Source organism: Aegilops tauschii, chromosome 1, assembly GCF_002575655.3.
Source record: "Aegilops tauschii subsp. strangulata cultivar AL8/78 chromosome 1, Aet v6.0, whole genome shotgun sequence".
NCBI lineage: Eukaryota > Viridiplantae > Streptophyta > Magnoliopsida > Poales > Poaceae > Aegilops > Aegilops tauschii.
This window is the reverse complement of record NC_053035.3, coordinates 102,078,849-102,098,026: the sequence shown is the minus strand read 5'-3', so window position 1 is coordinate 102,098,026 and position 19,178 is coordinate 102,078,849. Positions and strand designations below refer to the sequence as shown.

General features: G+C 42.8%; 1 protein-coding gene across 1 annotated transcript; it reads left to right on the top strand.

The window, feature by feature from the left end:
• Positions 1-16,613: 16,613 nt before the first annotated feature.
• On the top strand, positions 16,614-17,554 carry LOC141027734 (uncharacterized). Its single transcript, XM_073505030.1, has 3 exons — positions 16,614-16,915; positions 17,032-17,290; positions 17,483-17,554. The coding sequence occupies exons 1-3, from the start codon at positions 16,614-16,616 to the stop codon at positions 17,552-17,554; spliced, it is 633 nt and encodes a 210-aa protein (XP_073361131.1).
• Positions 17,555-19,178: the final 1,624 nt, after the last annotated feature.

Here is a 19,178-nt window from a genome sequence, read left to right as displayed (position 1 = left end):
CTAAGGGAAGGCATTGTGGAGTAATAGGTAGATGATGGGTTGCTAGAGTAACAGAAACTTAAACCCTAGTTTATACGCTATTCCGTAAGGGGCTGATTTGGATATATATGTTTCATGCTATTGTTAGATTTATCTTAATTCTTCTTTCGTAGTTGCGGATGCTTGGGAGAGGGGGTAATCATAAGTGGGTTGCTTGTTCAAGTAAGATCAGCACCCGAACACCAGTCCACCCACATATCGAATTATCAAAGTAACGAACGCGAATCAATTAAACATGATGAAAGTGACTAGACGATAATTCCCATGTGTCCATAAGAACACTTTGTTTATTATAAGAGAATGTTCTGGCTTGTCCTTTGCTATAAGAAGGATTGAGCCACCTTGTTGCACCTTTGTTACTATTGGTACTTGTTATGAATTATCTTGCTACAAAACTATCTATCACTATTACTTTCAGCACTTGCAGAGAATACCTTGTTGAAAACTGCTTGTCACTCCTTCTGCTCCTCGTTGGGTTCGACACGCTTACTTATCGAAAATACTACGATTGATCCCCTATACTTGTGGGTCATCACCACTCCAGTGCACCGCCCGAGACTCCGAATCCGGCTATTTCAGTTGGACTGCAGCACCCCAACCCTAGTTGTGCTCATTTCCACCCTCTCCCTCCCCTCCGTGCCACCACCATCCAATCCTCTCGCGCTCGTCGTCCGCCCTTAGTCATGGCCTAGAAGCGACCTTAGTCATGGCCTAGAAGCGGATCACCACATACGCCATGCTCACTTCGGAGTGGCGGTTGGATCCTCTAGAGGTGATCCGAGCTAGGCGCGCCACTCAGATTGCAATCGGCCTGCCTCCGGACTCTCCGGAGGAGGAAGAAGATGAGGAGCAGCTGCCCGATGGGGACATGGAGGACGCGTAGCCGGAGGAGGAGAAATAGGAGGAAGGTGAGGTGGATCCGACATCTCCGACTGCCAAATTCAGCATGGGCGAGGCCCTCACGGAGTTTGAGGTGGCCCAAGAGGAGGAGGTGGCGGAGCAGCAGGCCATTTTCGACTCCATCCACTCGGAGGCGGAGATGTAAGCCAATATCGCTTCCTCCATGAGGCAAAGGTGGAGCGTGACTCATTCAACACCAACATGGATACCGATGATGATCCGAAGCTGCGGGCGGCGGCCAACGACCGGGACGCCGGTCTGTCCGACACTACCGTCACGGAGGTCACCTACATCTATGATGATGAGTAGTTTAGGTGAAGGAAATTTGCCCTAGAGGCAATAATAAAGTTATTATTTATATTTCCTTATGTCATGATAAATATCTATTATTCATGCTAGAATTGTATTAACCGGAAACTTGATACATGTGTGAATATATAGACAAAACAAAGTGTCCCTAGTATGCCTCTACTAGACTAGCTCGTTAATCAAAGATGGTTAAGTTTCCTAACCATAGACATGTGTTGTCATTTGATGAACAGGATCACATCATTAGGAGAATGATGTGATGGACAAGACCCATCTGTTAGCTTAGCATAATGATCGTTTAAGTTTATTGCTACTGCTTTCTTCATGACTTATACATATTCCTTTGACTATGAGATTATGCAACTCCCGAATACCAGAGGAATACCTTGTGTGCTAGCAAATGTCACAACATAAATGGGTGATTATAAAGATGCTCTACAGGTATCGCCGAAGGTGTTTGTTGGGTTGGCATAGATCGAGATTAGGATTTGTCACTCCGAGTATCGGAGAGGTATCTCTGGGCCCTCTCGGTAATGCACATCATAATAAGCCTTGCAAGCAATGTGACTAATGAGTTAGTTACGGGATGATGCATTATGGAACGAGTAAAGAGACTTGCCGGTAACGAGATTGAACTAGGTATGAGAATACCGACGATCGAATCTCGGGCAAGTAACATACCGATGACAAAGGGAATAACGTATGTTGTCATAATGGTTCGACCAATAAAGATCTTCATAGAATATGTGGGAGCCAATATGAGCATCCAGGTTCCGCTATTGGTTATTGACCGGAGAGGTGTCTCAGTAATGTCTACATAGTTCTCAAACCCGTAGGGTCCGCACGCTTAACGTTCGATGACGATTTGTATTATGAGTTATGTGTTTTGGTGACCGAATTTTGTTCGGAGTCCCGGATGAGATCACGGACATGACGAGGAGTCTCGAAATGTTCGAGAGGTAAAGATTGATATATTGGACGATGATATTCGGACACCGGAATGGTTTCGGAGTGGTTCGGGTATTTTTTGGAGTACCGAGGGGTTACCAGAACCCCCCGGGGAAAGTAATGGGCCTACATGGGCCATAGGGGAGAGGGGAGGCAGACCACACGGGGTGGCCGCGCCCCCCTCCCATAGGGAGTCTGAATTGGACTAGGGGAGGGGCGCGGCCCCCTTTTCTTCTCCTCTTCTCTCTCCCTTCCCTCTTTCCCCCTCCATGAGAAGGAAAAAAAGAGGGGGGCCGAATCCTACTAGGACTGGAGTCCTAGTAGGACTCCCCTCTCCTTGGCGCGCCCCTGATGGCCGGCCTCCTCCTCTCCCTCCTTTATATACGTGGGCAGGGCACCCCTTGGAGACACCAATTGTTCCAAGCCGTGTGCGGTGTCTCCCTCCACGGTTTACTCCTCCGGTCATATTCACGTAGTGCTTAGGCGAAGCCCTGCGCGGATCGCATCACCATCACCGTCACCACGCCGTCGTGCTGATGAAACTCTCCCTCGACCCTCTGCTGGATTAAGAGTTCGAGGGACGTCATCGAGCTGAACGTGTGCAGAACTCGGAGGTACCGTACATTCGGCGCTTGATCGGTTGGATCGTGAAGACGTTCGACTACATCAACCGCGTTAAACTAACGCTTCCGCTTTCGGTCTATGAGGGTACGTGGACACACTCTCCCCCTCTCGTTGTTATGCATCTCCTAGATATATCTTACGTGATCGTAGGAAATTTTTGTGGAATTGCATGCTACGTTCCCCATCAATGGTATGAGAGCCAGGTCTATGCGTAGATGATATGCACGAGTAGAACACAAAGAGTTGTGGGCGGTGATAGTCATACTGCTTACCACAAACGTCTTATTTTGATTCGGCGGTATTGTTGGATGAAGCGGCCCGGACCAACCTTACATGACCACGTTCATGAGACCGGTTCCACAGACAGACATGCAACTAGTTTTGCATAAAGGTGGCTGGCGGGTGTCTATTTATCCAACTTTAGTTGAATCAAATTTGACTACAACCGGTCCTTGTTGAAGGTTAAAACAACAAACTTGACGAAACACCGTTGTGGTTTTGATGCGTAGGTAAGAACGGTTCTTACTAAAAGCCCGTAGTAGCCACATAAAACTTGCAACAACAAAGTAGAGGACGTCTAACTTGTTTTTGCAGGGCATGTTGTGATGTGATATGGTCAAGACATGATGTGATATACGTTGTTGTATGAGATGATCATGTTTTGTAACAGTTATCGGCAACTGGTAGGAGCCTTATGGTTGTCGCTTTATTGTATGAAATGCAAACGCAATGTAATTTCTTTACTTTATCACTATGCGTTAGCTATAGTTGTAGAAGCAATAGTTGGCGAGACGACCACGACGCAACGATGGAGATCAAGGTGTCGAGCCGGTGACGATGGAGATCATGACGGTGCTTTGGAGATGGAGATCAAAGGCACAAGATGATGATGGCCATATCATGTCACATATTTTGATTGCATGTGATGTTTATCTATTATGCATATTATTTTGCTTAGTACGACGGCAGCATTATGAGATGACCCCTTACTAAAATTTCAAGGTATAAGTGTTCTCCTTGAGTATGCACTGTTGCAAAAGTTCTTTGTGCTGAGACACCACATGATGATCGGGTGTGATAGGCTCTACGTTCACATACAATGGGTGCAAGACAGTTTCTCACATGCGGAATGCTCAGGTTAAACTTGACGAGCCTAGCATGTACAGACATGGCCTCAGTACATTGGAGACCGAAAGGTCGAACGTGAATCATATAGTAGATATGATCAACATAGAGATGTTCACCATTGAAAACTACTCCATCTCACGTGATGATCGGACATGGTTTAGTTGATTTGGATCACGTGATCATTTAGATGACTCAAGAGATGTCTATCTAAGTGGGAGTTCTTAAGTAATTTGATTAATTGAACTTTAATTTATCATGAACTTAGTCCTGATAGTATTTGCAAATTATGTTGTAGATCAATAGCTCGCGATGTAGCTCCCCGTTTATTTTTTTGTATGTTCCTAGAGAAAACTAAGTTGAAAGATGATAGTATCAATGATGCGGACTGGGTCCGTGATCTGAGGATTATCCTCATTGCTGCATAGAAGAATTATGTCCTTAATGCACCGCTAGGTGACAGACCGATTGCAGGAGCAGATGCAGACATTATGAACGTTTGGCAAGCTCGATATGATGACTACTTGATAGTTTAGTGCACCATGCTTTGCGGCTTAGAATCAGGGCTTCAAAGACGTTTTGAACGCCACGGAGCATATGAGATGTTCCAAGAGCTGAAATTGGTATTTCAAGACTCATGACCGTGTCAAGAGGTATGAGACCTTTGACAAGTACTTTGCCTACAAGATGGAGGAGAATAGCTCAACTAGTGAGCATGTGCTCAGAATGTCTGGGTACTACAATCGCTTGAATCAAGTGGGAGTTAATCTTCCAGATAAGATAGTGATTCACAAAGTTCTCTAGTCACTATCACCAAGCTACTAGAACTTCGTGATGAACTATAATATGCAAGGGATGATGAAAATGATTCCCGAGCTCTTCGCGATGCTGAAATCGTCGATGGTAGAAATCAAGAAAAAGCATCAAGTGTTGATGGTTAACAAGATCACTAGTTTCAATAAAAAGGGCAAGGAAAAGAGATGAAATTTCAAGAAGAATGGCAAGCAAGTTGCCACTCCCGTGAAGAAGCCCAAAGCTAGACCTAAGCCTGAAACTGAGTGCCTCTACTACAAAGGGAATGGTCACTGGAAGCGGAACTACCCCAAATACTTGGCAGATAAGAAGGATGGAAAAGTAAACAAAGGTATATTTGATATACATGTTATTGACGTGTACGTTACTAGTGTTCATAGTAACCCCATGGTATTTTATACCGGTTTGCTAAGATTAGTAACTCAAAATAGGAGTTGCAAAATGAACAGAGACTAGTTAAGGGCGAGGTGACAATGTGTGTTGGAAGTGATTCCAAGGTTGATAAGATCACCATCGCATACTCCCTCTACCTTCAGGAATAGTGTTGAACCTAAAATAAATGTTATTTGGTGTTTGCGTTAAGCATGAATATGATTAGATCATGTTTATTGCAATACGGTTATTTATTTAAGTCAGAGAATAATTGTTGTTCTGTTTACATGAATAAAACCTTCTGTGGTCATACACCCAAGGTGAATGGTTTACTGAATCTCGATCATAGTGATACACATATTCATAATATTGATGCCAAAAGATGCAAAGTTAATAATGATAGTGCAACATACTTGTGGCACTGCCGTTTAGGTCATATTGGTGTAAAGCGCATGAAGAAACTCCATGCAGATGGATTTTTGGAATCACTTGATTATGAATCATTGATACTTGTGAACCATGCCGGGAAAGATGACTAAGACTCCGTTCTCCGGAACAATGGGGCGAGCTAATGACTTATTGGAAATAATACATACCGATGTATGCGGTCCGATGAGTGTTCAAGCTCGCGGCGGGCATCATTATTTTCTGACCTTCACAGATGATTTGAGCAGATATGGGTATATCTACTTGATGAAACACAAGTCTGAAACATTTGAAAAGTTCAAAGAATTTCAGAGTGAAGTCGAGAATCATCGTAACAAGAAAATAAAATTTCTACGATCTAATCGTGGAGGCGAATATTTGAGTTACGAGTTTGCCTTCATTTAAAACAATGTGGAATAGTTTTACAACTCACGCCACCTGGAACACCACAGTGTAATTGTGTGCCCGAACGTCGTAACCGTACTTTAATAGATATGGTGCGGTCTACGATGTCTCTTACCGATTTACCGCTATCATTTTGGGGTTTTGCATTAGAGACAGCTGCATTCACTTTAAATAGGGCACCATCTAAATCCATTGAGACGACACCATATGAACTGTGGTTTGGCAAGAAACCTAAGCTGTCGCTTCTTAAAGTTTGGGGTTGCAATGCTTATGTGAAAAAGCTTCAGCCTGATAAGCTCGAACCCAAATTGGAGAAGTGCGTCTTCATAGGATACCCAAAAGAGACTATTGGGTACACCTTCTATCACAGATCCGAAAGCAAGATCTTTGTTGCTAAGAATGGATCCTTTCTAGAGAAGGAGTTTCTCTAGAAAGAAGTGAGTGGGGGGGAGTAGAACTTGATAAGGTAATTGTATCTTCTCTGGAATTGGAAAGTAGTTCATCACAGAAATCAGTTCCAGTGATGCATGCACCAATTAGCGAGTAAGCTAAGGATAATGATAATGAAACTTCAGATCAAGTTACTACCGAACCTCGTAGGTCAACCAGAGCACGTTCCGCACCAGAGCGGTACGACAATCCTGTTATGGAAGTCATGTTACTAGACCATGACGAACCTACGAACTATGAGGAAGCAATGATGAGCCCAGATTCCGATAAATGGCTTGAGGCCATGAAATCTGAGATAGGATCCATGTATTAGAACAAAGTGTGGACTTTGGTGGACTTGACCGATGATTGGCAAGCCATTAAGAATAAATGGATCTTCAAGAGGAAGACAGACGTTGATGGTAGTGTTACTATCTTCAAAGCTCGAATTGTCGCAAAAGGTTTTCGACAAGTTCAAGGTGTTGACTACGATGAGATTTTCTCACTCGTATCGATGCTTAAAGTCTGTCCGAATCATGTTAGCAATTGCCACATTTTATGAAATTTGGCAAATGGATGTCAAAACTGCATTCCTTAATGAATTTATTAAAGCAGAGTTGTATATGATGCAACCAGAAGGTTTTGTCAATCTTAAAGGTGCTAACAAAGTGTGCAAACTCCAGCGATCCATCTATGGACTGGTGCAAGCATCTCGGAGTTGGAATATACACTTTGATGAGTTGATCAAAGCATATAGTTTTATACAGACTTGCGGTGAAGCCTGTATTTACAAGAAAGTGAGTGGGAGCACTAAGCCTTTCTGATAAGTATATGTGAATGACATATTGTTGACCGGGAATGATGTAGAATTTTCTGGAAAGCATAAAGGAGTGTTTGAAAGGGTTTTTCAAAGAAAGACCTCGGTGAAGCTACTTACATATTGGGCATCAAGATCTATAAAGATAGATCAAGACGCTTGATAAGACTTTTGATGAGTACATACCTTGATAAGATTTTGAAGGAGTTCAAAATGGATCAGTCAAAGAAGGAGTTCTTGCCTGAGTTGTAAGGTATGAAGTTAAGTAAGACTCAAAACCCGACCACGACAGAAGATAGAGAGAGAATGAAAGTCATTCCCTATGCCTCAGCCATAGGTTCTATAAAGTATGCCATGCTGTATGCCAGACCTATTGTGTACCTTGCCGTGAGTTTGGCAGAGGGGTACAATAGTGATCCAGGAGTAGATCACTGGACAACGATCAAAATTATCCTTAGAGGACTAAGGAAATATTTCTCGGTTATGGAGGTGATAAAGAGTTCGTCGTAAAGAGTTATGTCGATGCAAGCTTTAACACCGATCTGGATGACTCTGAGTCTCAATCTGGATACATATTGAAAGTGGGAGTAATTAGCTAGAGTAGCTCCATGTAGAGCATTGTAGACATAATTTTTTTGCAAAATACATACGGCTCTGGATGTGACGGACCCGTTGACTAAACTTCTCTCAGAAGCAAAACATGATCACACCTTAGTACTCTTTGGGTGTTAATCACATAGCGATGTGAACTAGATTATTGACTCTAGTAAACCCTTTGGGTGTTAGTCACATGGCGATGTGAACTAATCACATAAAGATGTGAACTATTGGTGTTAAATCACATGACGATGTGAACTAGATTATTTACTCTAGTGCAAGTGGGAGACTGAAGCAAATATGCCCTAGAGGCAATAATAAAGTTATTATTTATATTTCCTTATGTCATGATAAATATCTATTATTCATGCTAGAATTGTAGTAACCGAAACTTGATACATGTGTTAATATATAGGCAAAACAAAGTGTCCCTAGTATGCCTCTACTAGACTAGCTCGTTAATCAAAGATGGTTAAGTTTCCTAACTATAGACGTGTTGTCATTTTATGAACGGGATCACATCATTAGGAGAATGATGTGATGGACAAGACCCATCCGTTAGCTTAGCATAATGATCATTAAGTTTTATTGCTACTGCTTTCTTCATGACTTATACATATTCCTTTGACTATGAGATTATGCAACTCCTGAATACCGGAGGAATACCTTGTGTGCTATCAAACGTCACAACGTAAATGGGTGATTATAAAGATGCTCTACAGGTATCTCTGAATGTGTTTTGTTGGGTTGGCATAGATCAAGATTAGGATTTGTCACTCCGAGTATCGGAGAGGTATCTCTGGGCCCTCTCGGTAATGCACATCATAATAAGCCTTGCAAGCAATGTGACTAATGAGTTAGTTACGGGATGATGCATTACGGAACGCGTAAAGAGACTTGCCAGTAACGAGATTGAACTAGGTATGAGAATACCGACGATCGAATCTCGGGCAAGTAACATACCGATGACAAAGGTAATAACGTATGTTGTCATAACGGTTCGACCGCTAAAGATCTTCGTAGAATATGTGGGAGCCAATATGAGGATCCAGGTTCCGCTATTGGTTATTGGCCGGAGAGGTGTCTCAGTCATGTCTACATAGTTGTCGAACCCGTAGGGTCCGCACGCTTAACGTTCGATGACGATTTGTATTATGAGTCATGTGTTTTGGTGACCGAAGTTTGTTCAGAGTCCCGGATGAGATCACGGACATGATAAGGAGTCTTGAAATGTTCGAGAGGTAAAGATTGACATATTGGACGATGGTATTCGGACACCGGAATGGTTTCGGAGTGGTTTGGGTATTTTTCGGAGTACCGAGGGATTACCGGAACCCCTCGGGGAAAGTAATGGGCCTACATGGGCCATAGGGAAGAGGGGAGGCAGCCGACAAGGGGTGGCCGCGCCCCCCTCCCATAGGGAGTCCGAATTGGACTAGGGGAGGGGGCGCGCCCCCCTTTCCTTCTCCTCTTCTCTCTCCCTTCCCTCTTTCCCCCTCCATGAGAAGGAAAAAAAGAGGGGGGCCGAATCCTACTAGGACCGGAGTCCTAGTAGGACTCCCCTCTCCTTGGCGCGCCCCTGATGGCCGGCCTCCTCCTCTCCCTCCTTTATATACGTGGGCAGGGCACCCCTTGGAGACACCAATTGTTCCAAGCCGTGTGTGGCGTCTCCCTCCACGGTTTACTCCTCCGGTCATATTCACGTAGTGCTTAGGCGAAGCCCTGCGCGGATCACATCACCATCACCGTCACCACGCCGTCGTGCCGACGAAACTCTCCCTCGACCCTCTGCTGGATCAAGAGTTCGAGGGACGTCATCGAGCTGAACGTGTGTAGAACTCGAAGGTGCCGTACGTTCGGCGCTTGATCGGTTGGATCATGAAGACGTTCGACTACATCAACTGCGTTAAACTAACGCTTTCGGTCTACGAGGGTACGTGGACACACTCTCCCCTCTCGTTGCTATGCATCTCCTAGATAGATCTTGCGTGATTGTAGGAATTTTTTTAAAATTGCATGCTACGTTCCCCATCATTAGGCTAGATTTTTCTAAGTAGTAGTACGTAGTTTTTATTTTGCATGGTGTAGTGTGGATTTGAGATTCAAAATCTGAGATATGCGGTTGCACCGAACGTAAAATGAGGGATAACCAGGGCCTCTTTACGGATGGACGCACCCACAGATGCATGAGGGGTGATATTTGCCATATATGGTTGTAGATGACCATACACATGCAGATTGGGTGCAGACGCGCAGTGCTGACATTCGGCAACATGCAATTGGTCCAAGCCACTAGACTACATCGATCACTTGCTTTAGAGTATCTCCAGCAGATCCCACAAACCGGGTCGTCCGCTATAATAACCGCCGGTTTGCGGGATCCATCAAGTATCCCCGGCGCGAGCAAATCTCAAACCGTGTCATTCCGGAAAAAAAATGGGATCCCGCATCCACGAGCCCATTTCCTCCATATGTGCAGCAATCCACCTGATTTTGCAGGCCCTCCTTTCTGTTGGCGCGAACCACTTTTGCCCGCTTCCACTCTCCATCGCCGCGGCCGCAAATCCCTGCCCCTTGGTGCTGCCTCTGGCCGCGCCGCCCGAAAGCTCCGCCGCCCCCCGCAAAACATACACTTCACCAAATTTCGGCAGTGGGGGTGACCATTTGTGTACTGCTACCTCTTGAGCACTGCGTTGGTTTTCCCTTGAAGAGGAAAGGGCGATGCAGTAAAGTAGCATAAGTATTTCCCTCAGTTTTTTAGAACCAAGGTATCAATCCAGTAGGAGACCACGCTCAAGTCCCTCGTACCTACACAAACAAATAAGAACCTTGCAACCAACGCGATAAAGGGGTTGTCAATCCCTTCACGGCCACTTGCAAAAGTGAGATCTGATAGAGATGATAAGATAATATTTTTGGTATTTTTATGATAAAGACTAAAAGTAAAGAAAGCAAAATAAACAGCGATGGAAATAACGGGAGATTAATATGATGGTAGATAGATCCGGGGGCCATAGGTTTCACTAGTGGCTTCTCTCAAGAGCATAAGTATTACGGTGGGTGAACAAATTACTGTCGAACAATTGATAGAATTGAGCATAGTTATGAGAATATCTAGGCATGATCATGTATATAGGCATCACGTCCGCGACAAGTAGACCGACTCCTGCCTGCATCTACTACTATTACTCCACACATCGACCGCTATCCAGCATGCATCTAGAGTATTAAGTTCATAAGAACAGAGTAACGCATTAGGCAAGATGACATGATGTAGAGGGATAAACTCAAGCAATATGATATAAACCCCATCTTTTTATCCTCGATGGCAACAATACAATACGTGTCGTTTCCCCTTCTGTCACTGGGATCGAGCACCGCATGATTGAACCCAAAGCTAAGCACTTCTCCCATTGCAAGAAAGATCAATATAGTAGGCCAAACCAAACTGATAATTCGAAGAGACTTGCAAAGATAACCAATCATACATAAAAGAATTCAGAGGAGATTCAAATATTGTTCATAGATAATCTTGATCATAAACCCACAATTCATTGGATCTCGACAAACACACCGCAAAAAAGAGTTACATCGAATAGATCTCCAAGAAGATCGAGGAGAACTTTGTATTGAGATCCAAAGAGAGAGAAGAAGCCATCTAGCTAATAACTATGGACCTGAAGGTCTGATGTAAACTACTCACACATCATCGGAGAGGCTATGGTGTTGATGTAGAAGCCCTCCGTGAACGATGCCCCCTCTGGCGGAGCACTGGCAAAGGCCCCAAGATGGGATCTCACGGGTACAGAAGGTTGTGGCGGTGGAAATAGGGTTTCGTGGTGCTCCTCAATGGTTTCAGGGTACGTAGGTATATATAGGAGGAAGAAGTAGGTCGGTGGAGCCACGAGGGGCCCATGAGGGTGGGGGGCGCACCCAGGGGCAGGCGCACCTCCCTGCCTCGTGGCCTCCTCGTTGGTTTCTTGACGTCCACTCCAAGTCCTCTGGATCACGTTTGTTCCAAAAATCACGTTCCCGAAGGTTTCATTCCGTTTGGACTCCGTTTGATATTCCTTTTCTGCGAAACACTAAAATAGGCAAAAAAATAGCAATTTGCACTGGGCCTTGGTTAGTAGGTTAGTCCCAAAAATAATATATACAGTGCATAATAAAGCCCATTAAACATCCAAAACAGAATATATAATAGCATGGAACAATCAAAAATTATAGATACGTTGGAGACGTATCAAGCATCCCCAAGCTTAATTCCTGCTCGTCCTCGAGTAGGTAAATGATAAAAACAGAATTTTTGATGTGGAATGCTTCCTAGCATATTCTTCAATGTAATTCTCTTTATTGTGGCATGAATATTTAGATCCGAAAGATTCAAGATAAAAGTTTAATATTGACATAAAAATAATAATACTTCAAGCATACTAACAAAGCAATCATGTCTTCTCCAAATAACATGGCCAAAGAAAGTTATCCCTACAAAATCATATAGTCTGGCTATGCTCTATCTTCACCACACAAAATATTTAAATCATGCACAACCCCGATGACAAGCCAAGCAACTGTTTCATACTTTTTGTGTTCTCAAACTTTTTCAATCTTCACGCAATACATGAGCATGAGCCATGGACATAGCACTATAGGTGGAATAGAATGGTGGTTGTGGAGAAGACAAAAAGGAGAAGATAGTCTCACATCAACTAGGCATATCAACAGGCTATGGAGATGCCCATTAATAGATATTAATGTAAGTGAGTAGGGATTGCCATGCAACGGATGCACTAGAGCTATAAGTGTATGAAAGCTCAACAAAATAAACTAAGTGGGTGTGCATCCAACTCGCTTGCTCACGAAGACCTAGGGCAATTTGAGGAAGCCCATCATTGGAATATACAAGCCAAGTTCTATAATGTAAAGTTCCCACTAGTATATGAAAGTGACAACATAGGAGACTCTCTATCATGAAGATCACGGTGCTACTGTGAAGCACAAGTGTGGAAAAAGGATAGTAACATTGTCCCTTCTCTCTTTTTCTCTCATTTTTTGTTTGGGCCTTTTCTCTTTTTTATGGTCTCTTTTGTTTTTTTAGTCCGGAGTCTCGTCCCGACTTGTGGGGGAATCATAGTCTCCGTCATCCTTTCCTCACTTGGGACAATGCTCTAATAATGATAATCATCACACTTTTATTTACTTACAACTCAATACTTAGAACAAAATATGACTCTATGTGAATGCCTCTGGCGGTGTACCGGGATATGCAATGAATCAAGAGTGACATGTATGAAAATAATGAACGGCGGCTTTGCCACAAATACGATGTAAACTACATGATCATGCAAAGCAATATGACAATGATGGAGTGTGTCATAATAAACGGAATGGTGGTAAGTTGCATGGCAATATATCTCGGAATGGCTATGGAAATGCCATGATAGGTAGGTATGGTGGCTGTTTTGAGGAAGATATATGGTGGGTGTATGATACCGGCGAAAGGTGCGCGGTATTAGGGAGGCTAGCAATGGTGGAAGGGTGAGAGTGCGTATAATCCATGGACTCAACATTAGTCATAAAGAACTCATATACTTATTGCAAAAATCTATTAGTTATCGAAACAAAGTACTATGCGCATGCTCCTAGGGGGATAGATTGGTAGGAAAAGACCATCGCTCGTCCCCGACTGCCACTCATAAGGAAGACAATCAATAAATAAATCATGCTCCGACTTCATCACATAACGGTTCACCATACGTGCATGCTACGGTAATCACAAACTTTAACACAAGTATTTCTCAAATTCATAACCACTCAACTAGCATAACTCTAATATCACCATCTTCATATCTCAAAACAATTATCAAGTATCAAACTTCTCATAGTATTCAATGCACTTTTTATGATAGTTTTTATTATACCTATCTTGGATGTTCATCACTTTTAAGACTAAAATTTCAACCAAAGAAAATTACCATGCTGTTTTTTAGGACTCTCAAAATAATATAAGTGAAGCATGAGAGATCAACAATTTCTATAAAATAAACCACCACCGTGCTCTAAAAGATATAAGTGAAGCACTAGAGCAAAATTATGTAGCTCAAAAGATATAAGTGAAAGTGGAGCAGGATGAGGAGATTGCTCAAGACAATGTGGAAGTGGAGCAGCAGTCCATGGTTTTGGATCTCTCTGATGATTTTTCTATATCTGTGGAGCAAGCTATTCAGCCAAACTTTGTGCTGGTTTTTGATGTGGAGCAAAATGCTGAACCTCCAGTTGGGCAGGAGCAACCTCTGGTGGAGGAGCCTGTGTATAACCCTGAGGACTGGGCCATGGTGGTCTACAACCCTCCTCCTACTGCTGATCATGTTGTTGTTGAACCTATTGCTATTTAGGAGCTTCTGGTTGCCAACATTGCTGATAACAAAGTCTTTTTTGGGCCTGAGTTGCCACCAGAGATGGCTCTGAGGAGAAAGTTTGAGATCTTACTGCAGTCTGACTTCAACTTTCAGCTCACCAAACCTATTGAGATGCTGCCTGTCAGGTCCTCCATGCTGACCAAGAGAAGTTGGGATCTGGCTTTTGAGGTGCCAATGATTACCTATCAAACATCTGTGCAGGAGCAAAGGCCTGTGGCAAGGGCACTTTTTCCTTCTTTGGAATTTACTGACACAGAGGAAATACAGTCTGAGATTGCTCCTATATCTGTGGATATCTCTGATCAGGAACAGAGGAAAATTAGAAGGCCAAGGAAAACATTGGCACCAACCCCAATTGTGGAGACTTCTGTCAGGAGGTGCACCAGGGGCTCTTTGCAGAGAGATGGTTTCAAGCCAGTCTTCCAGGAGCTACCTATGCAGTCCAAGAGGAGGAAGCCAAAGCCCAAGCCTTTCTCTGCCACAGTGTCTAACAACCTGCAGGATGAGCAACTTGATGATCTTCCACCTCCAACTCCTATCAACAAGCTACAGCAGATTGGCAAGGAGCTTGGCATTGCAGATGATCTCCTTTCTGTGGAGAAGCTTATGGCTGATCCCACTGCTACTCCAAAAATGATGCAAATGTGTAGTGACATACTAGCTGGTGGGGGTGGATCATGTCTTTTTTGGGTCCTCTTTTGTCAGGGATATGGTCTTATTTTGGTCCCTGTAATATTTTAAGTGTGTCTTGTGGGACTCATGTTACTATTGCTGGCATTATGTGCCACCAGACTTTATTATCTCCTCATAGGTGTTTTAATGAGTAATGCATGTAAAAGCTGGAATGTTTTATGCTGGAATGTTAGAGGATTGAACTCTGATGCAAGGCAAAGGGCTGTCAGGCAGAAACTGGATGAGAGTCAATGTGCTGATGCTTGTTTCCAAGAAACTAAGTGTAGCTCTTTTGATTATAGATCTATTAGATCCTTTTGCCCCAAAAGATTTCATAGCTTTGCTTTCTCCCCTTCTCTGGGAGCTTCTGGTGGCATCTTGGTGGCTTGGAATTCATCCATTTTTTTGGGGCACTGTGATTGAGATTCGGCCTTTTGCTATTCTAGTTGAGTTTGTCTCTAAGCAGAATAATGAGAAATGGTCCTTAGTTTCAGTTTATGGCCCTTGTCAAGGGGAAGCTAGAGATAATTTTGTCAGCTGGCTTTATAACCTGCATATACCTATGGATGATAATTGGCTTCTGGTGGGTGATTTCAACTTTATAAGATCTCTGGAGAATAGGAATTTGCCAGGGGGGATCTGAATGATATCTTTATTTTCAATGAAATCATTGCCCATCTGGGTTTGCTTGAGCTGCCTCTTAAAGGAAGATCTTACACATGGTCTAATATGCAAGATAGCCCACTTTTAGAACAGTTGGATTGGTTCTTCACTTCTGCAGATTGGATTTCTTGTTACCCCATGACTGAAGTTTTGCCCCTGGCCAGAACAGCTTCTGACCATGTGCCATGTGTTGTCACAATTAAAACCTCTATTCCTAAATCTAAAATATTTAGGTTTGAGAACTTCTGGGTTGAGCTTGAGGGATTTATGGAATGTGTTCAACAGTCATGGCAGAAAACCTCTCATAAATCTCATATCACTGCTAGGATTGCTGATAAGTTTAAGAGTTTAAGAGGTGCTCTTAAGAAGTGGCAATTGAATATTTCCAAGCTTAAAATTTTGATAGCCAAATGCAATGAGGTCATTTTGTGTCTTGATGGCCTAGAGGAGCTAAGGCCTTTATTCATACCTGAATTTAACTTCAGGAAGGTAGTCAAGTTGCATGTGGAACAGCTCTTACATCTTCAGTTTGTTTATTGGAAAAAGAGGTGCACAATTAGATATATTAAAGTTGCTGGTGAAAATACCAAATTCTTCCATGCTATGGCCACTGAGAGGCATAGAAGAAACTCTATTGCTTCCTTGAAGGACACTGATGGGACAATTGTCTCTAATCACTCTCAGATGGAGGGCATCATTTGGAACTGTTTCAAGAATAGAATGGGAGTCTCTAATGGAATTGTCATGGGTTTTGATCTCAGCAAGTTGCTTAAGCCAGTTGAAGGGTTGGATTTTCTTACTGAACCCTTCACTAAGGAGGAAATGGATGACACTGTCAAACTTATGCCCATAGACAAAGCACCTGGTCCTGATGGTTTTAATGGATTGTTCTTTAAGAAGTGCTGGCACATTATTTGTCATGATTTCTATGAGTTGGCTGAGGCTTTTCATTCTGGTACTGCAAATTTGGAAAATATCAATGGCTCTTATATCACTCTGAGCCCAAATTGAACCCTGAAGGGATTGGTGATTATAGACCAATTTCCTTGACTGGGATGGGTCTTAAGTTTCTGCCTAACATGGCTGCAAATAGGTTCCAAAAGATAATTATGGCATGCATACATAAAAATCAATATGGCTTTATAAAGAGCAGGACTATCCAGGACTGCATTGGCTGGTCCCTGGAATATTTGCATCAGTGCCATCAATCTAAGAGGCCTATTGTGATTCTTAAGCTGGATTTTGAAAAGGCTTTTGACTCAATTGAGCATGAAACCATTTTGCAGATTCTTAAATACAAAGGCTTCAATCAGAAATGGATTCTCTGGGTCAAACAGCTTCTTTCCACTGGGACATCGTCAGTCCTTCTAAATGGTGTACCTGGTAGGCAGTTCCTTCGTAAAAAGGGGGTTAGACAGGGAGACTGTCTCTCACCTTTACTCTTTGTTATTGCTGCTGATCTTCTACAAACAGTGGTGAATGTATGTTCAGGAGGGGAATTTTGAAATTGCCAATTCCATGCCATGACCAGGATTATCCCATTGTGCAATATGCTGATGATACTCTCAGTATCTTACCAGCAGATAGAATGCAACTCTTGGCTTTGAAGGACATGCTGCAAGTGCTCTCAAGATCAATAGGGCTAGTTGTTAACTTCCACAAGTCTTCTATGATTCCCATAAATGTTGATGAGGATGCTATCATTGAGTTGGCTACTGCTTTTGGTTGTCAAGTGGGTAAAATGCCTTTCACATATCTTGGCTTACCTGTTGGCACTACAAGGCCTAAAATGGTGGATTTTATGCCACTTGTGGATTGTATGGAGAGAAGGATGACAGCTAGCTCCTCTTTTCTTAATCAAGGGGAGAGACTCCAGTTCCTGAATTCTGCTCTGTCCTCCATGCCAATTTTTTTATCTTGGTAGTTTGCTGGCACCTGCTGGAATTTTAAAGCAACTGGAGAGAATTCAGAGGCAGTGTTTATGGAGAAAGCATAGGGATGAGCCAGCTCCATCCTTGGCTGCTTGGGATCTCATTTGTAGGCCTAAGAACAAAGGTGGTTTGGGAATTTTGAACCCGGGGGTGCAGAACATGGCACTTTTGCTCAAGCATTTGCATAACTTCTTAAATAGGAGGGATTTGCCTTGGGTCTCTCTTATTTGGGACACATATTATCATTATTCAGTGCCTCAGGGTACTGACAGTTGTGGTTCTTTTTGGTGGAAGGATATTTGTAAGTTGATGGATCATTATAGGAACACAACCTGGGTTCAAGTTAATTGTGGGAGCACTGCTCTGTTCTGGTCTGACAAGTGGAAGATTGGTGAATCAGTTGAACCTTTGCAGATTAGGTTCCCTAGGCTTTTCTCCTATGTGAAAGATCCCTGGATCACTATTTATGAATCCTTTCAATCTCAGGATATGGTTAACATGTTTCACTTGCCTTTATCTGCACAAGCATATCAGGAATTTTTGACAGTTCAAAATCTTATGGTCTCTTGTAGTAGAGACTTGGAGGCCAAGGATTCTTGGTTCTGGCAGGGGACATGTAATGCTTTTAAGCCCAAGCTGTTCTACTCTCTTATGCATTCAAACATGTCATTTAACCCTCTCCTTCTGTGGATTTGGAGATCATCCTGCACAATGAAAATCAAAGTGTTTGCTTGGATGTTAATCATGGACAGGTTAAATACAAAAGACATGGTGGAAAGAAGGCATTGGCATATGGATGATGGAGTTTTTTGTCTCCTTTGCAGCTTGAGGACTAGAGAGACCAGGAATCATCTGTTTTTTGAATGCAACTTCAGTGTCAGAATATGGAATTACCTGCAAATCACATGGTCACCTGGGAATGACATGTCTGATATTGTTTTGCAAGCTAAACAGGACTTTGCAAAGCCTTTTTTCACTAAAGTTGTTTTTATTGCTTGCTGGAACATATGGATAATCAGGAATGCAAAGGTGTTTAGGGATGAGAGGCAGAGTTTCAACAAGTGGAGGAGTGCTTTTATCCATGATATTTTGCTAATGCAGCACAGAGTTAAGGCTAGGTACAAGGAAGAGCTTCTTAAGTGGATTTCCTTTCTTCCTCCTTGAGGTTTTGTATCTCTAGATCTTTAGTTTTTAGTTTTCTCTTCTGATTACCCCTTGTAATCCTTGTATATTGTATGCTACTTTGTTTTGAAATAAAGTTTTGAATGCTGTGGGGGGTTTTCCCTACAGTCACCAGTCAAAAAAAAGATATAAGTGAAGCACATAGAGTATTCTAATAAATTCCGAATCATGTGTATCTCTCTCAAAAGGTGTGTACAGCAAGGATGATTGTGGCAAACTAAAAAGCGAAGACTCAAATCATACAAGACGCTCCAAGCAAAACACATATCATGTGGTGAATAAAAATATAGCATCAAGTAAAGTTACCGATGGACGAAGACGAAAGAGGGGATGCCTTCCGGGGCATCCCCAAGCTTAGGCTTTTGGTTGTCCTTGGATTTTACCTTGGGGTGCCTTGGGAATCCCCAAGCTTAGGTTCTTTCCACTCCTTGTTCCATAATCCACCAAATCTTTACCCAAAACGTGAAAACTTCACAACACAAAACTCAACAGAAAATCTCATGAGCT